The sequence below is a fragment of the Gossypium raimondii genome, chromosome 10 (genome assembly GCF_025698545.1).
Source record: "Gossypium raimondii isolate GPD5lz chromosome 10, ASM2569854v1, whole genome shotgun sequence".
NCBI lineage: Eukaryota > Viridiplantae > Streptophyta > Magnoliopsida > Malvales > Malvaceae > Gossypium > Gossypium raimondii.
Window position 1 is genome coordinate 5,566,087 of NC_068574.1, and position 23,352 is coordinate 5,589,438.

Here is a 23,352-nt window from a genome sequence, read left to right on the forward strand (position 1 = left end):
TATTCTTATTTATGGTAATCGGTGAGTTCGCTTAGGCAACAGTTGACAAACTTGCTACAAGAGAAGAATGTATTGAGGTAACCGTAGCAACAAGGCCACCACGATCGACTTTCTTTTTTTAGCGTTGCTCTAGTAGAACACCGTTCTCCTCCTCCTCATTAGAAGGGTTAGTACGTACGGTCCCAGCAGAAGTCTTACGCTTCTTGCGACCACTGCCTATCAAAGCATCAATATCTATAGCTTCGTTAAGCTCGCGCAAGATGTTGTCAGTCTCACTGGAATTATTGTCGCAACCCCGACTGCCCCTTGTACCATCAATAACCCTAGGATCAGTAGAAGCAATTAACGAGTTAGTACCTCCTATAGCCCTCTCCTCTAGCTCAAACTCAGGAAGAGCGAAGGGAAGGCGCGTCGTCCTACAGTAATGGTAGAAGAAGTTCGCAGGATCCTCTAAACGTCTCGTTAATATCATGCCCAGCTGATCGAGGGAATCATGAGGTCAAGTACTCCTCATTGGTTGCGCACCAATTGACTGGGCAACCTCTTGGTTGTCGTTTGCCCTCCAACTGTTCGGGCTGAGATTCTTTAGGTAGAACATGAAGACATTCCTCGCAGTTAAGACCGCCTCCAAGGTTAGTACACGACCAACACCCAACCTATGAAATTGCGCAATAGCATCATCAGTGGTAAAACTCCTTTGTAAGGTGTACATGTCTTCACTAGGGGAAGACCACCTGGTGAGGAACCCAAAATCCTCACCAAGGATGCAACGGACTTGGATATAATTCCCCCGTTTCAATGGAAGGTTCTTACACTGATTTCGTATGATCGTTTGCACCTTCTGGCAATTGAAAAGGTAATAGAACCCCGTTGACCCCCCACATTACTCCCCTTCAATTAATACAGATGTTGGAAGATAGATAGTATCGGTATTTCACTATGCTGACAGCTGTCGAGAAAGTACACCATGGCTAGCCACCAAGAAAAACTGGAGAGTTGGCTAGGAACAAAGAGGTAATCTTTAAGAAGGTTACATAAGAAATGATGCAGGGGGAGGTGAAATCCCGCTTCTAGGACATGCAATGGGCGAAGGAAACTATCCTCTATTGCCTCGCACACACAGTGCGACCCCAAATAGATGAAAAATTCATAGGCAAAGTGGGGGACCTTTATTCCCCGCACAGCCAGAGCCCATTCTATTTCCTCTGGTGTGGTGGTACAGACATAGGGCTTCTTAGTTACAATGACTGGAACTAAACAAGTCGCAACGATGTGGTTTTGGGCTCCTCTCATCCTCACCATGATTTGGATAAAAGAAAAACATAAATGAAAACTAAGAAGTAGAAAAGATTCCTGAGAATTACCTCGATTCCAACTTGCAGAAAATACCAAACAGTGAAGAGACCTAAACCCTCAAAGATCCCCTTTTAAAAAAGGTTTCTTAAACTGTTTGGATGGCCAAAAATGAACTAATGACCCAGATGCAAGTAAGAAGAAACGATTTTTCTCTCAACAATCATATGCGCGCACCCAATACCCGGGTGCACACATGGCAAGGCAGCTGTTATGCACCACATCTCGCGGCATACCCAACAAGCTGTGTTCGAAATAGACCTAAGGCCCATCACTTTATAACGTCCCTTAGACACAAAAGGGGGGACTGGATTGTTAAGATTTGGTAACCGTTAGCCCAAATGACCCGATGGGTCCTGAGTCTTCGACTCGAATAGACCCTACTCAGAAGAAGAATGTTCGCAGTAAAGATAGTTCATTGGGGACTCCGCTGGGATGTTAGATGTTCGCAAAGATAGCTCGTGGGGAGAGCTCGCGTAAGCCTTGCAGGAACATGGTCGCGAGCTATGTCCGTAGAATGGATCGCAAGCCCTACAAGGGACCCCCGCTTATGACCAGCGGGTACGGGGCTCGCTGGAGGTGTCAGTCCCAGGATTAGAAAAGACCGCGTGCTCCGTAGACACACGTCCAATAAGGCAGGGGATGCCCAAGGAATGTCAGCACCAAAAACAAGGAATGTCGGTGTCATTGGCCCCAAGACCGAGACAAAATAATGGGCCCTATTGTGAGTTGCAACAATAGCAATAGAAACATGTATAAATACCACTTACATTTCCCTTAATACAAGACGAGAAAAATATTACTCAACAATATTTATATTTAATGTACTTATAGTATTTGAACATATCATTTTTTTTTACCTCTTTGACATCAAGAATTAAAAAAAATCAAAAGAATATCCTTTCCAGGTTTTTACACATTATTATTTTTATCATTTAATATACGCAGTATGAATAAAATTATCAGATCAGAGATGATGAAAGACATGATTTTATTATCTTCCAGAACAAAGAAATGATAAGATTGCTTCCCAGATTGTTCAAATATATATGATTACAAGACAATCCACTCTTTTACCACCAGAAGCCAGAGGCTTCCCTGCTTATCCTAAACAACATAACACTTTGCACATGGACTCGGTACATTGTCTCAATGCGCAGCTTCTACGGATTTCCATTGCTTCTTCGGTTTTCTGTATATCATGCAGGAATACGTATTTGTGTATATACATAGAGCTTATTCTGCAATCACTTCACAATCTAATAAGCTTTTTGCCAAGGGGCGTGTTGTATAATTGTACAACTTCACCCTGTAAAAGCCGAAATAAATGGTTGCGATCTTAATTTACTTGAAAGACAAGAATACGGAGTGATGGGTTGGATTTAGAGAAAATTATTTGTTTCTTTCATATGTTTCTGATGTGTTCATCAGCTGCAAATGACCTCCACAGAGAGTTTCTTCATCACATTAGGACACGGGTCTCCTCCAAACATTTCTGGTGCGACAGTCACTGAGCAGAAGTTCTGTCCAACACAAAGCTGAAAGTATGAAAACATATGTCAATGTTCGTGTAGCAATGTCCCAAAAAGCAAAGAGTTAACGTAAGAACGTATCATACCCTATTAAAAGCATCATAAGAGTGGTGAGCATGACAGCTTCCTTCGCGGTAGCTTCCACAGACCCCTTCCGGTGTTCCGAAACTGGCAAACTTAACTGCTGAGATTTTTTGCCCAGCATCGCACTCTAAATGCACTTTTGGCCTTAGGGGTTTGTTGACTTTACCAGAGGCTTTCATCAGGTAATTCATTAGGTTCGGTTGCCACTCGTAGATATCAGCACAGACACTGTCAGTTTCTCGGCGTACCAAAGTAATTCCATTCGGATCTCCACCCCATTCCTCAAACACAACCAACAAATTCCCTGTTGGGTTGAGCCATGAACGAGGAACGTGGTACCTATATTAAGTTAGTAACCACAAGTCAGTCTATCGAAAACTCCTAGATTGTCGGAGAAACAGCAAAGCAGATTGGTTTTGTTCTAGCTTACCATCTTTGAGAGGCCTCTCCACAATTAGTTCCACATTTCTTCTCGTTAAATGTTCCGGCATAACTACAGACACCACAATTTCCAGATGCTTTATATGCAGGCCAGTGGCGTCCAATGCTCTTTCCATTTATCCAAATCTGGCCTTTGCCCATACTACCCATATCTAAAGCCAATGGAGAATTTCCAGCTGGAGCATTGAAAGTTGTCTGCAAAGTTAGAAAGAGTATCAGAAAAAGCAGACTAAAGGAGGCATTCAGGTGCATTTTGAGTTCTACAATTCATATTAACATATGGTTCAGTTTCATTTTGAGATACGTACTTTGTACCATGTAAGTGGTTGCCTTTGTGAGACAAAAGACCTCTGTGCCCACTCCACGGATGAACTACCACTTAGTGAAAGAAGATTCAAGGCTTCTCCCTTAAGGCCAATCTGCAAGTGGATAAATAACCAGATGATTATCTAGCACACCAGGATAACCAAAGAATAAAAGCAAATACACAAGAAAAAGACCTTGTAAGACCATTTCTGCCATGAGAGATCTCTCCTTCCCTCATTGAGACCATTCAGTGTAACTGGACCAAGAACACCAGCATTCCATGTCTCAAAGTGTGGACCAACATTCTGCATTTAAAACCACAAAATGAATAATTCATAAACAAAATCCATTGGCATGAAGCTGTCAGCTGAGAGAGAGAAAAAGAACATACCGGGAGACCAACAGCAATGCTCAGAAGTGAAATTTTATTGATACCAGCTCTCAAATTAACACGTTGGCTGAATGTTAGTTTGGGGAATTCTAGACTTCCATAGGAACTTCCTGAAAAATAAAATAAATGGAAAGAGAAAATATCAGGGTACAAGATATTAACCATCCTTAACAAGTAGGCACTGCAAACCACAATAGTACTATTGACCTGCATTAAGCAATCTAAAAATAAACCGAAGACACGTAAAATTCTGTATGTATATGGTCTTTGTCAACTTAGTTTACTGATTATTGAAATTTAAGGTTATGCAGTAACTTGCATGGCCTAGCATTATGATTTGGAAACTGCTTTTCCATTTTTTCCCACGGATAACATTCCAAAACATTGACCTAAGTGGAAAGCCTAAGTTATAAGCATGTAACACTATAGTTACAGCTTCAAGATATTGCTGACATCTGAAGTAGTCAAAAAGCAACCTAAAACCAACAACAAGTCAGCCCACCTGATAGTTGACCATTGACAAAAACATGCAAAGCATGGCCAGCTGATAAGACAGTAAGAACAGGAGATTTTCCATTCCTCAAGAATCCTTCATGGGGGTCAATCTTAACGCTGGGGATGGAAACATAACACAAAGAACATTAGAAAGAAATAATACCGGCAATAAAAAGACAGATGACGAAGTACTGCTATGTACTACGTACTCTGTTGTGTACCACAAATAGTCAGTTGCATCTCTGGTTGTATTTATCTGCTCCAACAACCCAACCATTGTGAATGAACTGTCAGCAACTGAAGCAGTCTCTTCATTGTATGCCTGCCAAGAGAGTCCTCCATGCATGGGAACAGGAACCATTTTCTTCCGAGCAATTTGGGCTCCAATCTATTAGGAAGAGTTTCTCACAAATGTTAAAATTACGTTTGCTGGGAGTCTTATAGTTTTAGTTTTACACAAAGGCTTCAACATTAAGCAAGAGGATATACTGCAAAAATAGCATGTTATGATATCGAATTTGATCAACCTAATTAGAAATTAATCTTGACACACAGCATTGCTGAAAATAGGGAAAAAAAACTGATTTCAAATTCATCAAAATCTTTTATTCTCACCCTTGCAGTGTTATACACAGTATTCTTGCAGTCGGGAAGAATGCTGATAGACCAAGGAGGTAGGTTGTAGTGATTGTTCCTGAAGGAAACTGTTGCATAATCTCTCGGGTTGTAATTTGCAAGGAAGGCAGCACAACCTCCAGCCTTATATTTGAATACATGAGCCTGTATGTTTAGAATGGAGAATGGCATTTATATGTAAGTTCTACGTACAAACCAATTTGGCATAGGATTAAGGTTCATAGAAATAGGAATCATATTAACCTCCTGATAATTTCCAAGTCGAATCACGGTTGGGTCTCCATATACTAAAGCTGGTTCACAAAGCTTTATTGCTCTATGCAAATCTTTCAAATGACCCCACTTGGGTTGCCTCTTCAGTCCTGCATGAAAAGAAATGTTTCTCCTTCAAGACAATCTCAAGGAACTAATCCTTAAGATATACTTACTGTCTTAAACCACCCTATTATAATTCTAAAAAGCATAGAATGGATAATAGGAACGAGAAGATGGATAGCTGACTTTAAAAAGCCATCATTTACACTTTTTGCATACCGTATTCATCAAGAGGAGCATCATAATCATAGCTAGTAGCAATGAAAGGACCCCCAGCAGTTCGGCCAAAATTTGTTCCTCCATGATACTGATAACACAAAAGCCACATATAAGATTCACTCTTCCAGTGATTGATCTTGGTAAACACACACACACACAAAATTTGATTACCATATAATAATTAACAAACGATCCTCCTTTTTGTATAAACCTCGCAACTGAAAATGCCAAGTCTTCAGCAGGTCTGTAAGGAACTGCCCCTCCAAACTCAGTATACCTACACCATAAAAAAAAAAGAACCATCAGCTAGGAGATAACTTTTAATTGAACTTGAATGGAAGAGCCACAAAACATCATCTCTCGGAAAGGGCAAAAGCTTGAGCTTACCAGCCTGTCCAGGCTTCAGTCCACATCTTTGGTTTGTTGGCCTTGTTAGGAGAAAAGTAGTCACAGTAGAACCCATTGCAGGTGTTAATCTGTAGGAAGAAAACAAAAAGTTGAGAAGGATAAAAATGAAGAATTCAAATGCATACCTCACCATGCGCGTAATACATGGTAAGACTAGCTTATTCCAATAAGTCAAAATGTTCAATCAAACATCTATCCCTGTGCTTCTACGCAATTGGATATCAGCTTAGAAATACCCTACAGCTTTGACATCTCGAAGCATTAAAAAAGCAAAGGTATTTTTCACCAACACCACAAACTATGTAAGTTCAAATGGGTGAAGTAATAATTGATGAAAGGAACATGGTCATTAATAGATGACTATGAACCAAAAGTCTAAAAGGAATAAAATAAAGACACTTTATCAGACAGGATTATGAAAGAGAAAATCTGAGCCATGTGCAATGAAAATTAATAATTCATTTCTACCATGACGAACAAGTAGACAACACACTGTTCACTAGCAACCCCCACTAAAGATGATTGAACATAATATAAGGTAAATTAGGACTGAATATGAAACAAGCCAAGGAAAAGGTTAAAGAAATGGTTTAAAAGATAAAATGTATAGCATACGTACAATAGGGTCCGGCGCATCATCTTGCTTGCACATGACCCAGGGAACACCAGTGGCTAGTCCCAAAGCCATTTTGGCTGACCAGTAACTATAAGCTTTACCAGGTGCACCGAGTTCATATTCCATGGGCCCGTATTCGTTTTCAATCTGTCATAACCAAACATTATAAAAGACACTATTCTTTAGTCCATCATCGTATTCCAATGAATTAACATTTAAACTAAGAACGGATGGCTAATGTCCCATATCTTGAGCTGAGAAAATTTACAACAGTTTCCAGATAGGGACCAATTTGCCTACCTGAGATAGAATAATAGGACCCCCTTGAGACTCATACAACCTTTCAGCTTTCATCATATCCACAATCTTTTTTGTAAATCGTTGCATTTGAGCCTTTGTAGTAATTTAATGAGTTAGTTAGTTCCTCCCCAAAAATCAATTTTGTGTTACTAAATAAATACAATGAACTTCAGATTGATGGGTGGAAATAAGCTAACCTTGAAAGGTCCATTGTTTGTTCTGAAAACGATACCTGGAATGTACTTCAGCCAAACAGGAAAACCCCTGAGAAATTTTAAATAGAAGTCATTGCTTGGACTGCACTTTATCCTGAATTTCTTTATATTTATTAGAAAATAATATATTTTTAGCATTACCCAAAGTTCCATTCAGCACAGACATAAGGACCAATCCTGAGATGAACATAGAGGCCTGCTTGCTGCACCAGCTTAATAAATTTGACCAAATCATAGTTTCCTTGGAAGTAATACTACAATAACCAAAATTAGAAAGAAAATTCAGAATTTCTTATGCCATTACCAAAAACACAATCTCTGTAAAGAAAAAAAATGCTTTCTTTTCAAGAACATGTTTTTTTTCTTTAATTACTTTGCCAGGTGCAGGCTCATGTCCATTCCAAAAAACATATGTCTGAATCACATCCAGCCCTCCTTCTTTAGCCTTCTGTATAAGGTCTGGCCACATCTACAGAAAAAAAAAAAAGTTAGGGGAAAAATTAAAATAGCAGACTTGAACATAATAGATTAACAAAATGATATACAGCTATGCAACTATGCATACAGAAAGAAGGAAACTTTAAAGGCACCCAAAAGATGAAATGCGTGGGGAAAAAAAAGCCGTAATAAAAATTTGACTTTTGGGGAATTAAAAGAGACCCCAAGAAGTACATTTTAGAGAAAAAGAAAAATGAAACAAAGAAATTACCTCAGGAGAGCTTCTTGGGTAGTGAATGGATCCAGAAAGTAGAATCCTTCTTTGCCCATTAATGGTGATAGCTTTATGGTCATAGGAAACAGAACCAGAAACTAAACAAACCCCGGATATTGCTAACAGAACAACCAACAAAGCGTTCAACACTACAGGAAGCTTGGAGTTTAAGACCATTGCCATGGCCAAAAAAACAAACGACACTCTTTCTTTACACACACGCACAAAAAAAAAAAAGAAGCAATGCCCTTTTGCCTTATGCTTTTCTCTTCTACACTTTATTCTTGAGAATAAAAGAAGGGGGGGGGGGGAGAGAAAGACAAGAAAAACCAAACAGGCTTTGCTTATGTGCTTGATTGTCCAATTGAGTTCTCCATTACCTTTGACCTTTATATAAGAGGAAAACAAGCTAAAAAAGCCTAACACATTACAATGTATGTGTTCCTATTAACTTTTTCTTCTTTTAGGGTTACAGAAATGTAAAAGGTTTGATTTTTGCAAAGAGTGAAGGTGGTTTGCAGCTGCATTTAAACAGGGAAGAACTGAGGAACTGAAAGTGAAATGTGGGGACCCTTTCGTGTAGGCCTTTTGACACACCACTCTTCGGCGCCTCTCACTGCCTCTATTTTTTATTTTTATTTTTTTGCAAACTTAACGCCGGATGCTTGAATCCATTGAAGGCAAAAAAGCAAGACCATCAACTTTTTTTTATGAGTAATTTAACTTGATTATTATTTAAAAAATGTAATAAAGTTAAATGGATGCTTGGATTTACTTATAAATTAAAAACCTGAAATCCTTTCTTTTTACACCCTTTTTCCAATTTGTAAAACACACAGATTCTCTACGCAATCCCTATAAGAGTCGGCTCCTAATCAATGGAAGCCTTCATAGCCTATCTTCTTCTTTTTTCCACTTGCTATTATCGCGCGTGAGAAATTAAAAGTAGTGTGAAATACTGGAAAAAGGGAAGAGGGGCAGGCAGCAGGCAGTAGGAGTAAAAACGTTCTCGTGGTAATATTAAATACGATATAAACATATTATAATAATATGATATGGAGGTAAAAAATTAAAATTATATTATGTTTGAATACATTTTTCTATAAAAAAATAACCTAAAAATTTTAATATAGACAAATCAAGTCGAACATTTTCTTTTATCTAAATATGGGTTTAAATCTCAACCTACCTAAACTTTTCCCAACAAGAAGGTGGATCCTAAGCTGTTGGTTAGCTTTCTAACTAAGTAAGTAGCAGAGCAGCTGGATAAACTCAAGACTCATGTTTACCGTAAATAACCTGGTTCTGCATGTAACTTTATTTATAGAGTGTTAAGGATCATTAATTATTTAGTTGGCAAACCACTGTAATAAATTATTATAACCACTTCACTGCACGTGTATCGTAAGCGCGTGCAGATACATCTTTTCGTCTCCGATTTCAGTAATAAATAATTTGGTTGCCATAGCAATAGCATACAAACGAAGGGTTTGGTCTTCATATCCCGAGCTCCTAACCTTTTTATTTACATTAATCTGCTAATGGTGCATTATTACAAGTGGAGATTGGAACTTCAATTTTATTATATCTATCTTTTTTTTTTTAATTTAAGATGATTTAAAGAAGAATCTACCTTTCACTCCCCTTCCAAGCAATGAAAATGAAGGGCCAAGCATCCTCCCTTAAACTAGTTCCTAATTAGATTTCTTGCGCCCACGTTTGTTTTTGTATTAGCCATATCAAGGATCATGGCTTCATTTTATTTTATTTTTTAAAAAATGATCCTATCTCGAATTTGGTGTATTTTTAACCTTATAGTATAATTTTTAATTAGACTTGTTTAGGGATTTATGAGGAGGGCAAGCTAAGGACAAAAGGCAAACCTTCATAATAATATAAGGATTTTGTGGTGTAAAACAGGTCAAGTATAGAAATAGGAAGCAAGGTGCCAAACAAATTAAATTGCTGCCACAATTATTGCCTTTTATTTTATTTGCATGAACCAACCACTTCGATTCTTCACCATATGAATCATATTCAATTATATGAAGGTTAGCCCCCCAAAAAATGAAGTTTCTGAAATATGGGTATTTAATTTTGGTTTAAGAATCAGAGATAATTGATTTAACAGATCAAAATCTATTTTTAAATACATAGGTAAGTTCCATTTTTCAACAAGAATATATGAAATTTCTCTAACCAATCCAATAATTTGGGTGCAAAGTCAATACAATCATTGATTTAGGAAGTAATGAGAGGGCACCTAATTTATATTTGGTACGGTCATATTCAACTATTTACCCTCATTACTTTTATTTTATTTTGTTTAGGTAAAACTTATAATTAGAATTAACTGAAATCCAACACTCAAATTAAACAACCATTTCAGCTTAATCTGATTGAATTAAACTCGAAATTCGAATCAAATACCTTAAAATTAGATAAGAATAATCACTTTATCAACCTTGTTATGTTAGGCAAGAAGTCATGCAAATACATATATATTATTTAATACTCACTTCTATCCATAATTCCTTCTCAATTCTTAAATTGGAAGTAAAATAAGTTGGAGTGCGCTCGAATCTACGTCCACCTCGTTACTGTAATAACAAATTTGTTAATTGAGTTAAGACTCAATCGACAATAAATCATATTTTTAAGTTTGACAAAATACATAATGAAAAAATAATTAAAATATGATACAACATTATATAAAAAAAAAGCAGCAAATATAGAACAAAAACAAGAATGTACCAAATAGTATTTAGGGTAAACTACACCCAATGTCACTAAATTATTAATAAGTTTACATCTTTAAAAAGTTAGAAAATGGTCACTAACTATTTGAAAGTTTTTATTTAAGTCATTACGTTGTAAAGTTTTATATATATATATATAGAAATCAAACTAGTGAGCTTCAAGCGACGATTCAACGAGTGGTACAATGGATCAGTACCCATTGACGAATAGAAGAACATACTTTAAGTCCAAGATGATTTGATGGTCAATGTTTGAAATCGGAGAACAAAATTGGTTCGATTTTGATCTACAGATTCATGACATTAAAAGTTGTTTAATGAGAAAAAAAACTATATTGTAGAAGAGAAGGAAATTAAGAGCTGATGCATCGTGAAACTAACTAAAATTTTGATTACGGCAAGTACACTTATCAATTAATGGTGAGCAAAGATATCGTTCCCACGAAGACTGAAAGTACTAGTAATTATCATCTTTTTATTATTTAACCGAATAAATCGAGTGGTTGATTAAAAACTAAAATTAACTAAATTAATTAACTAATGAACACGAAGAGAACAAAATAGAAAAATAACTGATTAACAACCAAGAAGCAAAACAATACCCATGAAAGAATTCACCTAGATTTCATCTATCATTATTAATCTAAATTACGCAATTTCTTTACTTAGCAACTTGATCCGTAGAAATTCCTAAATTATGCTAATATCTCTTTCGAGAGTAAGAGTAACTGACTCTAGGTTGATTAATTGTAATTTCTTTCTAATTAAAACCTCTATTATCACATTAACTCAGGCTATGTATTCCTCTATTAGGTTTGACTCTAATCCGGTAGATTTATGCCATCCTATTTCTAGGATTGCATGCAACTCCACTTAATTACGCAAGATCTACTCTTAAACAGGGTCTATTCCTCCTCTGATTTAAGCATATCAAATATGGATAAATAATATAGAAACATCAAACCAAGAATTAAGCACACATAATTAAGAACAAGACCTAAGTATTTGTTGCGTAAAATAAAAATCAAACGACAGAATCCATTATAGGATTCATGCTTGAAAATAAAAACATCAAAGAGATAGTATAACCGAAAGAAATAAAGAAACTCATTATAATCTCCTAATAAATCAATTGGGGGTCTTCAATCTTGATGGAAATTTGCTTCAGAATGGGCTTCAATGGTATTTTTCGAGTTGTTTTCTTAAATATTCCATAAGGGCTCACTCCTATCTTCTTATGTTTGTCATATATAAGTTTTAGAATGCCTGAAAAACTTAAAAATCGTGTTTTTCCGCAGTTTAGAGTGCAAATTCGTAAAATCGACACAACCTGCCACATGGTTGTGTGGACAAGCCGTGTGGAAGGGGTCGGTTCATGTGGCTCCTGTAGCTTGCTCTGGTTTTCACTCCCAAATGCTCTCCTAAGTATAAAAACATGAATTTAAATGATTATGAGCATAAAATTCACCATTAATATCAAATAATCACGAAAAAAATGATTTAAGAATGAGATTAAAACATATTTCTTTTAGCACTTATCAAGAACTTTCAATTGGTGTAGATTTTGTGAATAGAGAAGAACATATAACCTGATGACTTAAATGAAAATTTTTGAATAGTTCAATAATCATTTTATAACTTTTAAAATTTACATACTAATAATTTAGACAACTACTATTAATAAGTTTAGATACATTCATATATTTGTAAATGCTTTCTATATTGTATTGTGCCAAATAAAGAGAACAAAAGTTTTAATTATTGATAGATTCTGCTGCTTTTATTTTGTTTTAACTAGCAATTGTCGGGACCTTATCTTATCCAAACAAAGACCCAAAAAGAGATGAAAGAAAAACCGAATAGATTTGAAACCCATACGGTGTATTGTATCGTCCACTCCATCTTCATGAATTCCTAATTGCTTTTAGAAGAAATTAAAAGGAAAGTTTGGCAGATTTGTTTGAATATTTGGAACAAAATGGGGCATGCCTATTCACACATTTTATATGTGGGAATTCATCAATAGCCATGTATGCCTTTGCTATGGCAAAATCATGATTAATTAGGTCCTACTTGGGTTTTTTTTTTAAGAAAAGAAACAGCAATATAAACTAGATTATTAGAGAGAGATCCGAATTCTTCTTTTTTTAATAATTAAGTAAATGTTCGGATGCCATTTTATTTTAGGATACATACAAACCTTTCCACGTATTCATCCACCAAAACTAAAAAAATGGAGAGCAAATGAATTTATCAAGTTTTAAATGAGGATTAAACCCACAATTTATGTGGCTTAAGTTTTTATTAGGCAAAAGCATTATGAAATTTTGTTCTAAGAGTTAGATTATATTTTACTTCACTACTTAAAATAGACAAATTCATCTATGTACGTTAGGTTAAGGAGTAAACTGGTTCTTTTATTAAAAATTCATCTATTTATTGTATGATAGAATAATTAGAAAATGACATACATTGATTATTTTTTATCAGTAAAAATGGATGAAATTTTAACAAAATGGACTAGTTTGCTCTTTGATCAAACGTATAAGGACTAAAATGCCCATTTTTTTAGTAGAATGGACAACATGTATCTCATGCTAACATACATTGACTATTTTTTACTAGTAAAAATGGATGAATTTTGAACAAAATAACTAGTTTGCTCTTTGATCTAACGTATAAGAACTAAGCTGTCCATTTTTTTTGAGTAGAATGAATTAAATGCAATCTAACTATTAGTGCCAGTGCCTCCATGATACTTTAATCGTCTTTATTAACATAGTTCAAATTTAAACAATCTCTTCTCTTTATCCTTTGATTAAAAAGGTTATATAAAAAAATAAAATGATGTCATTTAAAAAGAGATATATATTTGATTTGATTGTTCTCATTTCTTTGCAGGAGAAGATGGTTGTACTTCATGTATTGATTTGCTTTTCTACTCCATGAATCCACCTCTATTGCCTACCAATATAAAGAAGTATGCAAAATTTTATTTTGCTCAATTGCATCATATATATAATCATTCCATCGAAACATCTTGATGTTTCAGGAAAAGATGGAAAATTTGTGGCTATCTTTTAATCATATGCCAAAGAAGAAGGAGGAATTTTTGGTAGCCATAAAAACTTAAAAACGCTGTCTCTCTAAGAATATGGATGAGTATGCCACATAAACACAAATTTTAGCTAACCATTGAAGTCTACATCTTGACACTTTTGTAGCCATTGGGGGAATTTGGTGGGTCAATTTCAATCCATTTAAAACATCGATTTGATCTTTGTGTAGGCCGAAAAGTGTGAATTTGTGGGCATAAAAAGTGCTTATTAATGATATTTTCCAAAAAAACTACTGTGTGCTCTTCTTATACCATTCACATATCTCATCTTTTGATTTTCTATTTATTTTTAATCATATTATATGCCACCTTTTTTTTTTTTAATTTTAACAGAACAAATATTAATCGTATAAGTATTGATCAGAAATAATCCAATCGTTAAATAATTACATGAAACATAAGAGTTGATCATATTAATATAAAATTATTCCTCTGTACATGACGTTGTTTTCAACATTATTTGTAATTTGAACCCTTGCTTTGGGATTTTCCTGTCTAAATCAGTGTGTGTCTTTTCTAATGTATCTTATATCTTTAAATTATCATATATTAAGTTGAGTATTGCTTAGCACTGTCGGTTCTTATCACCTATGAGAAAAAATTGGGAAATTTTAAGATATGATAATTAGGTTGAAATTAAGGTATTACCAAGAAGTTGTTGAATATAAAATGATTGTAGAGTTTTTGTCATAAAGCAAATGGTTGTTAGCTTAATTTAATGAATGGCAACTTCTTTTATTTTGATGCAATATGGACTCACGGGCAGACATAAAAATGTCATGATCTCATGGTAATGACATCCCACCAAATTTCATGCAAAATTTAAGAATCAAATTGCAAATGACCTTGACATGTAACAAATTTTGATTAATTAAGTACTACTAACCATTGAATTTTGACCATGCCATTCTCTATTTATCATTATCCTTCAATTATTAGTATGAAAACAGACATTAAATTTGACCCCCTGAGTCCAAAGTAAGTTCATCATTTATAAATTATTTAACTAAAATCAGGTTGGTTGGTTGAATTTATCCAACCAAAAATTGATACAAGTCTGCAGGTAGTGGGCTTCAACTTTCTAAAATGGTACTTATATATTTTAGTCCAAATTACAAGTTAGTATAATGGTAATATTGTACTTTGGTCTTCTTAAAAATTTATGATTCATCTCTAACCCCCAAAAGTAATTTTTTCCCTGCAAGTTGGACACCAAAAAGAGATTGTTAGGACCAAGATTGGCCAAGCACTAAAGACTAGATGTATGATCAATCAAGATGTTGAAACAACTGGGTGTTTTATTGGTTTATTTGACTTGAGTTTTTTCATGTGATGTTTTCGTAAGCAAATAGACTTCTAGGGCGTGATTTATGAATGAGATTTATTGTGCTTATTCTTTGCATCTATCTTGGAAAATTTACGGGCTGTTTTTTAAGGAGATTAATTCTAATTTATTTTGGATAATTATCGGATATAATTCAAGAATTATCTTCAAATTATAATTGAAAGTTTTAGTTTACCAAGATTACATGGAGAAGTTGTCGATTTTAGCCTATAAATAGACTGTTATATATGCTACACATTCGAAGGTGCTTTTGGAGTGATTTTGGTTGGTTATTTGGGTCTTTTATTTGGTATTTTTGCACTCTTATGTTAGGTTTTTATTGGAGAGGTTAATAAAAATATGTAAGTGAGGTCTTTTAGGTGAGTGATTTGTAACAATTGGGGTCGATGTTGAGCTGCAATTACTTCTTTGGATAATGGTAAATTGAGTTTAAACCAATAGATAAGGTTGAAAATTGTTAAATAATAATGATTTATTGAGCGATGCTTCATAAAGTAAAATTATTTTTAAATTGCGTTAACAAACGACTGTATAAAATTTCTCTTCACTTTCTCTATTTTTCATTTCTATTTCGTTGTCTAATCTAATTAACTTAGATAATGAGATTAAATTTATAGCAAACTATTATGTTTTTAAGAAATAACATTTTATGTTGATTGGGGTGAAATCAAATCAAATGCATGTGCACTTGCGTAATTCTAATGTTAAATGTGTCCATGCAGAAACCCCACAAGAAATATGTCCATTCCTAGTGCTGTAAGCGGTTGTGGCTGGTGGGGTTAAAAGCTTTTTATTCAGATTGGCAATGGCTGGTTGAGCCCCAAAGGTGATGAGTGACCCTTTGGAAACAAAGAGTGTCCAACACACTTCCCTTTTACGTCTCGAACCACTCCCCACCAAATGGGTCCATTCCTCCCACGTTTGATATGCAACCTAATATGTTTAAATCTTGAAACAGACGTGAACTAATGAGAAAAAAAAAATGATTAAAGAAATCTAATCTAAATGGCTTTTCGTTATGCATAGCCAGATGGGTTTCCTTGATCTTCACCTATTGAAAGATTGAAACAAGCTGAAGTAATTGTTACGTAGGTGGAACAATAAGTTGGGTCTAATTGGGAAGATGATGAGAACGACAACTCAATATCTTATCCATACTGTAAACAACAATTGCACCATTTCTAAACACATCACCACTTTAGTAGTTATCTTTTCTAAGACAAAAAAAGTAGAGTTAAAATTAATTTAAGAAATATATCCAAAACAAAACAGACCCTCCTTTGAAATTGGATAGCCGCAAAGTGAAGAGGAGCCTCTCTTTGTGATTGTGCTATCTCATTGGGCTAAGGTTTGTTTGAGGATCAGTTTTGAGCTGCTGTTAACCAGAAATCTCCTCATCAACATATCCCTTCCCTTATCTCTCTCTTTTTTCGTATTCAGTTTTTACTTATATCTACTAGAGTGAACCTAGTGACTAATCATTTGTGTTTTATAAGTTCATTAAGGGGTAGATGCTAGTCACGAGTTTTAAAGATGTTCTATACCCAAGGTGAGAATCGAACTCTCGACCACTGATTAGGAGATATTATCATCTCATCTAACCCTTGATTAAATTAATTAATTAGGTAACAAAAATATGACTGTGAAAGTTTTAAATATGATAAATAATTTAATTTTTTATTTAAAAAGTTCAGTTGGGTTTAGAAAAGAAAAATAAAAAAATGGAGGAAACATAACATAGGCTGTGGTTTTTAAGTGTTGGATTAGTGGCATTATAGGAGTTTGGCATTGAGTGGTGGGCTTCATTGGTGGGTTCAGGAGCTTTCAATTGTGAGGCTGGTGAGCCCAGGAATGTATTTTTATTTTTCTTATCAAACATCAAAAGTACCCAACACTCATTTTTTATCCATTATTTGTGTTTGATTGCATGACTTAACAAAAAACCAAAAACAAAAGCATCTTAATCAACATATAGCTTTGTTTCTTCATTCATAGGATAAGAGGCCTAAAATCCTAATTAATGAAGCAAATCGCATTGTTTTTATCTTTAAGAATTTCATAAGTAAAATTCTACTAAATTAATATAGTTTTATTTATTTATATGTTCTACATGTGTATTGATGTTAGACCTATTCAAGGGTCAAATTATCTATCTAAATTTGAAGATTTGAAAAATATTGAGTTCTCATATTCACAACTGCCATTTAAGAGATTTATTTTAATTTTTCATTTGATGTAATATGTAATTTATATTTAATATTCTAAATATAAATATGGGATAATATGTTATATAAGTTGTTTCTATTTAAAATTTTAATAAAATAAAAATATATAATGTTAGTAAAAGAAATGTATATATATAATTAATAAATATTCAAGAAAAATAATATATTTTTAATTTTTTTAAATTTATATGCGACTAATCATTTATAAATGTAAATAGGATTGAACAAAATTTTTGAATCGGATAAATAATATTGATATCATAAATAAATTTAAACCTGAATTTCTTTCCAAATAAAACCTTTAGTTGATATTAATGGTTTAAGCTATATATTCCATAAAAGTAGTGTTGAAGCTATAATTGTCAAATCTTATAGCCATGCAAAATTGTTCTACGATATCCTCCTTTCAACCTTGATAACTATGTCAATTTCTGGAAAAAATTGAAGAGTCAAACATTACAACTGAATTTGAATGTGTTTTACTTTTGATAGTCCTCAAAGTTAACAATTGAGAAGTCAAACATTACAACTGGATTTGAATGTGTTTTACATTTGATAGTCCTCAAAGTTTTCCAACCATATGTAAGATTCAATCTTTTCAATCATTATTTGATGTGTTTTTTAATTTTGGGTTAACAACTTTCTTATATCATTTTTATTTTTTCAATTATTAATTAACGACATGTAGCTTTTCTTAATTTCATTTGTGAAGAAAAATTTCACTTTTAGTGTATCAAATAATTTTTCATAAATATGTATTATACATCTTAAGCATATTACTTGTAGGTGCAATGACCACGACGAACAAGTCATGAGCATCTCTTTGAAACGAAATTTTCATCAAGCGACGGTAAATCAATTGCAATTTAGGGTCCGTTTGTTAGAAGTAAAACATTTTCCGGAAAATATTTTCAGCCTTTTCCAGTGTTTGTTTGGCTGAAAATATTTTCCTACTGTAAAACCAATTACAAAACACGGGAAAAGAAGGCGTTAATTTTGGAAAATGTCTTACCCTTTCTAATTCGGTAAGACATTTTCAGGAAAATTAGAAGGAACACAAATCTTCCCTTCCCCTTCCCCTTCCCCTTCCCTTCCCTTTCCTCTTCCCCTTCCCCCATCCTTGATCGGTTGTTCCAAGAGAGGCTACACCGTAATCGATTGTTCCCGCTCCCAAGAAAAACTCAATTCCCTCCAATCGGAGTTCCCGTCGCCTGAGCGTCACCTCCTCCTCAATGTCGATGCAGTCTGTCCTGTTGTTCTTCGATTCATTTCTGTATCTTCCTTTTTTGGCGCTTCTCGAATTTCATCAACGATATGATTTCTCTCTTTTTGGATTCACAGAGGTCGATAACGCGTTAAGGAGCGGCTCGAGTGATGATGGAAAAGAAGTTTGTACCTGACATAATCGGTAATTGAATGCTATTTACCGAACAAAATTTAAAACCAAACAATTTTGAATTTTCTTGATTAGCTTTCTAGCTGTTTCTTTATCTGGAACTATAATGCGTACTACCTATATAGCTTTAGGGCATTTCATTGAGCTTAAATTCCTATAGCTTCACCTCTTTGGTCTTTACTAACATTATAAGGTATTTGCAGTAAACAATGCAGGTACAATCAATATAAACAATAGAATTTGGGTATCTTGATGAGTCTTATATTTGAATCCGCTTTACTTTTGTTGATAGGATATTGAATCCTTTTTTTTGAATCCATTTTGTTTTTGGGGATGACAGATTCTGATATACGAATTGATTAGCTACTTTACTTTTTACAATTTTTTGACTTGCTAAATTCGGATATTTTGGCAGATTCAGATCTTTGGTCTGTTTGTTAATACATATTCAGACCGAGTCACATAGATGTAGTTAGTTTTGCCTAAGTTTTTGAGGGACTTGGTTCATATGTTCCCTTGCTCAATTTACAGCTGAAGATGCATATGTTTTTCTGGTTAACTGGTTTGAAAGGTTTCCACAATACAAGCATAGAGATTTCTACATTGCTGGTGAAAGTTATGCAGGTCATTTTTTTACTTTAGTAACTTTTTTTCTTTTTTACTGCAATATTTTACTTTGCATAGGGATTTTTGGTGAGAATGTCTATGATTCTTTCTTTTTCTTGAAGCATCTGTGTCCGACACTAGATTCCTACGCATTCTCGGACATGATTGCAACTTCAATTGTTGTAATATGTGCAAATGACTTGTGTTTTTGTTCTGTCATTATATATATAGGTTGGAAATGCTGTAACGGATGACTACCATGATTTCATTGGCACATTCGAATACTGGTGGACTCAGGGTTTGATTTCTGATTCATCTTATCGAAGTTTACGAGTTGCATGTGACTTAGGATCCTCTACACATCCATCTCTCAGATCGCATGAATGCTCTTGAGTGCTCAAATTGAGCAAGGAACATCGATCCATATAGCATCTTTCACTCAACCTTGCAAAGATAATTCAACATTATGGCATAACATGAGGGGTCATTATGTAAGTTCTCAATCAATCATTACATTTTTCTTCCTATGAACACTAACCTGGATTATTTTAACAGTTTGTATCATTGGTGCATCCATCAGTTAGTGTTGATTATTCGATACTACATGATTGCTATTAATCATTTGCAATGTATTGCTTTGGAAGATACCTTGTTGCTTGCTTAGGTATGTTCATTCCAAAGACCTTGAACTTCAAATAAAGATTTTATTTCTTATCTCTGGATCGACCTTGCATGATATTTCATTTAGTGTACTGATTTACGTGGTGAAATTTTCTTTGTTATCCGCCTTGTTTATGCCATGAATCAATTTTGGACAGCCATATATTATTTTCAATGTCATTGTAGTCATTTCAACACTCGCTTTTCATATCTTTACTTTTTAAGAATATATAGGTTCTTTTGATGTCTAACATACCATAATCATAATTCCCTTAATGCACTAAAAGGAATATGCACTACTTTGTTAGTAAGCAAGATACGAGGATGTTGTTGAACTTTGGCTGCAATGCAACAGAAACCAACGACAAACCAAAGATGCAAAGCAAAGATCCAAGTTGAACCGAGAAGCAAAGACATTTTGTTTATTTTGTTCATTTGTAACTTGTTTTAGTTTCAATGTAATTTATACTTAAAGTTAGTAGGAGTAGTTGTTGATTTATGTTTGATGTTATAGTTGGTATGTCAGCTACATTTTGTGTGTAATTCTAGCTAGGCTTTAGTCATGTATTAGTGGGAGCAGTGTTACAATGCTTATCAAGTCAATAAAAAAGATCTGATTTTTGGAGGTCAAATTCAGTTTTCTTCTTGTTCAAACTTCTTTGCACGTTCTACTTGGACATGTTGTTGTTATTATGTGGTGTACTACTAATTATGCATTTGGATAATATTATTAATTTCTAGTATTCATTGTGGTTTCGAAGCTAATTTATAATTATTCAATCCTTGTTTTTTTTAACACAATTACAAATAATTTATTTGATATTAGTTGTTTTCAATTTATGACGGTTAATATTGTAGCTTAATAATTGAGTATTATTATAAATAAATCATTGCAATATATGTAAAAACAATTTCAAATATAAAAATTTATTAATATATATTAATATAGGTAAAATAACTTTTTGAAAAATATTTTGAAATCGCCAAACAATGAAAAATATTTTACATAGATTCATCAAAACACCAGAAAATATTTTCCAGTAAATCATTTTACAGAAAAGTAAAACATTTTCCAGAAATCATTTTACGGAAAATATTTTACTGGCAAACAAACGGACCCTTATATAAGTCTGAGTAGATTTAATGGGAGAAATTGGAAATATACTCCGAACAGTGCGTTTTTGGAATAGTCGCCCCGGTTGAATGCAAGCTTCACACACTCACAGATTGAAGTATCAACTATATCCCATTAACTCTAAGAACTGAGCATAAAGCCCTAGCGCCTTAAGAAGTGCCATTTCAAATAAAGCATGCATGTTTAATCTCCTTATTATGAACATTAGCATTGAGGTACTGCAAGTCCGCATAAGGTATTCTAGGAAAATACCCTGAAATATCCCCTTCGTTTGTATATATATCTTTGAAATATGAGGTAGCTTCAAACTTAACTTCTCTTCATCAAAAAACCAAGTACCCATCACTTACTTTGGGCGCTTCAATCTTGTTTCTTTCTTGTGAGCAATCGTTTGTTTATGAAAATATTTAGTATTCTGGTCCCCCTAAGTTAACCACTCCATTCCCAATTTTTGTTCCCGTGGTAATTCCTCTTGCTCCAGTATTTCTAATTGCTCACCTAATTTCTTCTCCAGCTTTAAAAGATTCTTGGAGTTATGAACTTCCAACGCCCGTTGAATGCACTCAATATTTTACGATATTAAGTAGGATCATATTTTTACTTCCAATTCGAATGGATTTGTTATGGTTGGAACCAGGCGTTGGTATCCACACCCATGTTTGTAGATATAGGCAACATTTTGTTTTGTGGTTTGATTCTTGAGTCATCTCGGAAAATGCCTTGTACAGATACACTACACTAGAGTTGCTTAACCTTAGTTGAATGTATTGAATGTGGGACAGTACTCTAATGAATGATGATATATGCAATGGACCTTCTTACCAACTTTGTTTGACATATCAATTCATCTCTTCCATAATTGCATGTAATGGAGGGTTCCATTTGACAAGTCTCTACATTAAGACCTTGATAACAAAGCCAATTTCTAGAAACAATTGAAGAGTCAAACATTACAATTGTATTTGTATGTGCTTAAGTTTTGATTATCGTCAATGTTTTGAAATAGTATCTAGAATTTTGTGATCTAATAATTAAAATTCTTTCTCTATACTATATAAATATATATATTGGTAGGTGTAATTTTATATTTTGTTCCTGAATTAAAAATAAAATGAATTAATTTATACATATTACTATCTAATTTATTACCGTATAAATTATTAATTTGACTTGAAGCTTAGATTTGATAAACCAAAATTATTTTATTCGAAAGTTGATGAGGAATACGTATAATAGTTATATTAATATTTTAACGATTTGTCTAACTTGAATTGTTAAACGCTCGATTGGTATAGATTTGAACTGTATTATCTCCATTCCTAATTTTTTTATATAATGTCTAAAATTATTTATTACTTCTCCAATCTTTAAATAGATTTTAAATGACCTTTGCTCCCAACTTTTTTTCTCTCACATTGATAACAATGTCGATGTCAACCAAGAGACTCAATTGACAAAAAGTATATGTTTTAAATTACCTTTGCTCCCAACTATCTTCTTCTTAATTCATAAGAACAAGGATATTATAAATTCACTTCATGCAAATAAATTTGATCATATTTATCTATTTATTTACGTACTTCACATGATTCAAGTATAAATACCCAATTCCAAAATCACTTTTTGTTTTTGGCTAAGGCAATTTCTATTAAAAGGAGCAAAATGCTCTAAAGGCATTACATAAGTAGATTGGCCAGGCCAATACCTTCCAGGCAACTTCAAGGCTAATCTCCTATGCTCTCCAGACATAACTAGTGAATCAGCCAAAGACTTGGCTTCCCTAAACACCCATACCACTATCTAATTTATCCACCTCCTCATAAATTCAATGAACTCCAATGCCTACTGGATGCAAGAGGGTTGATATCATGTTTAATTAGGGTTAATGTGCCTTGTACATGTATGCAAACCAATGGTAAAAAAAATCGCATTTTAATTCACTGAATAATTATAAAGTACGAAATTTTTAAAACAATTCTCTTTTTTCTAAATTGCAAAATCATACTTTCTTTTATTTACTATAAATACATTCCCATACTAATATATATGATTAGATTAACTTTATTTATTGCAGGGCATATATAG

General features: G+C 33.9%; 1 protein-coding gene and 1 long non-coding RNA gene across 3 annotated transcripts; one reads left to right on the forward strand and one right to left on the reverse strand.

Annotated features, from left to right (window-relative positions):
- Positions 1-2,327: 2,327 nt before the first annotated feature.
- LOC105776986 (beta-galactosidase 1) lies at positions 2,328-8,526 on the reverse strand. The gene is made up of 19 exons (XM_012599993.2): positions 8,021-8,526; positions 7,685-7,780; positions 7,453-7,565; positions 7,294-7,360; positions 7,097-7,189; positions 6,800-6,943; positions 6,160-6,248; positions 5,944-6,049; positions 5,773-5,860; positions 5,482-5,600; positions 5,218-5,382; positions 4,812-4,990; positions 4,610-4,719; positions 4,108-4,217; positions 3,911-4,021; positions 3,719-3,829; positions 3,400-3,605; positions 2,972-3,308; positions 2,328-2,891 (listed from the first exon to the last, which is right to left on the reverse strand). The coding sequence occupies exons 1-19, from the start codon at positions 8,204-8,206 to the stop codon at positions 2,781-2,783; spliced, it is 2,541 nt and encodes an 846-aa protein (XP_012455447.1). The 5' UTR covers positions 8,207-8,526; the 3' UTR covers positions 2,328-2,780.
- Positions 8,527-18,841: 10,315 nt separating this feature from the next.
- LOC105778650 (uncharacterized) lies at positions 18,842-19,813 on the forward strand. Of its 2 annotated transcripts, none has more exons than XR_008189638.1 (3): positions 18,842-18,878; positions 19,070-19,490; positions 19,704-19,813. It is a non-coding gene; the product is annotated as an uncharacterized LOC105778650 (long non-coding RNA). The 2 variants fall into 2 exon arrangements; XR_008189637.1 differs by having other exon boundaries at positions 19,398-19,490.
- Positions 19,814-23,352: the final 3,539 nt, after the last annotated feature.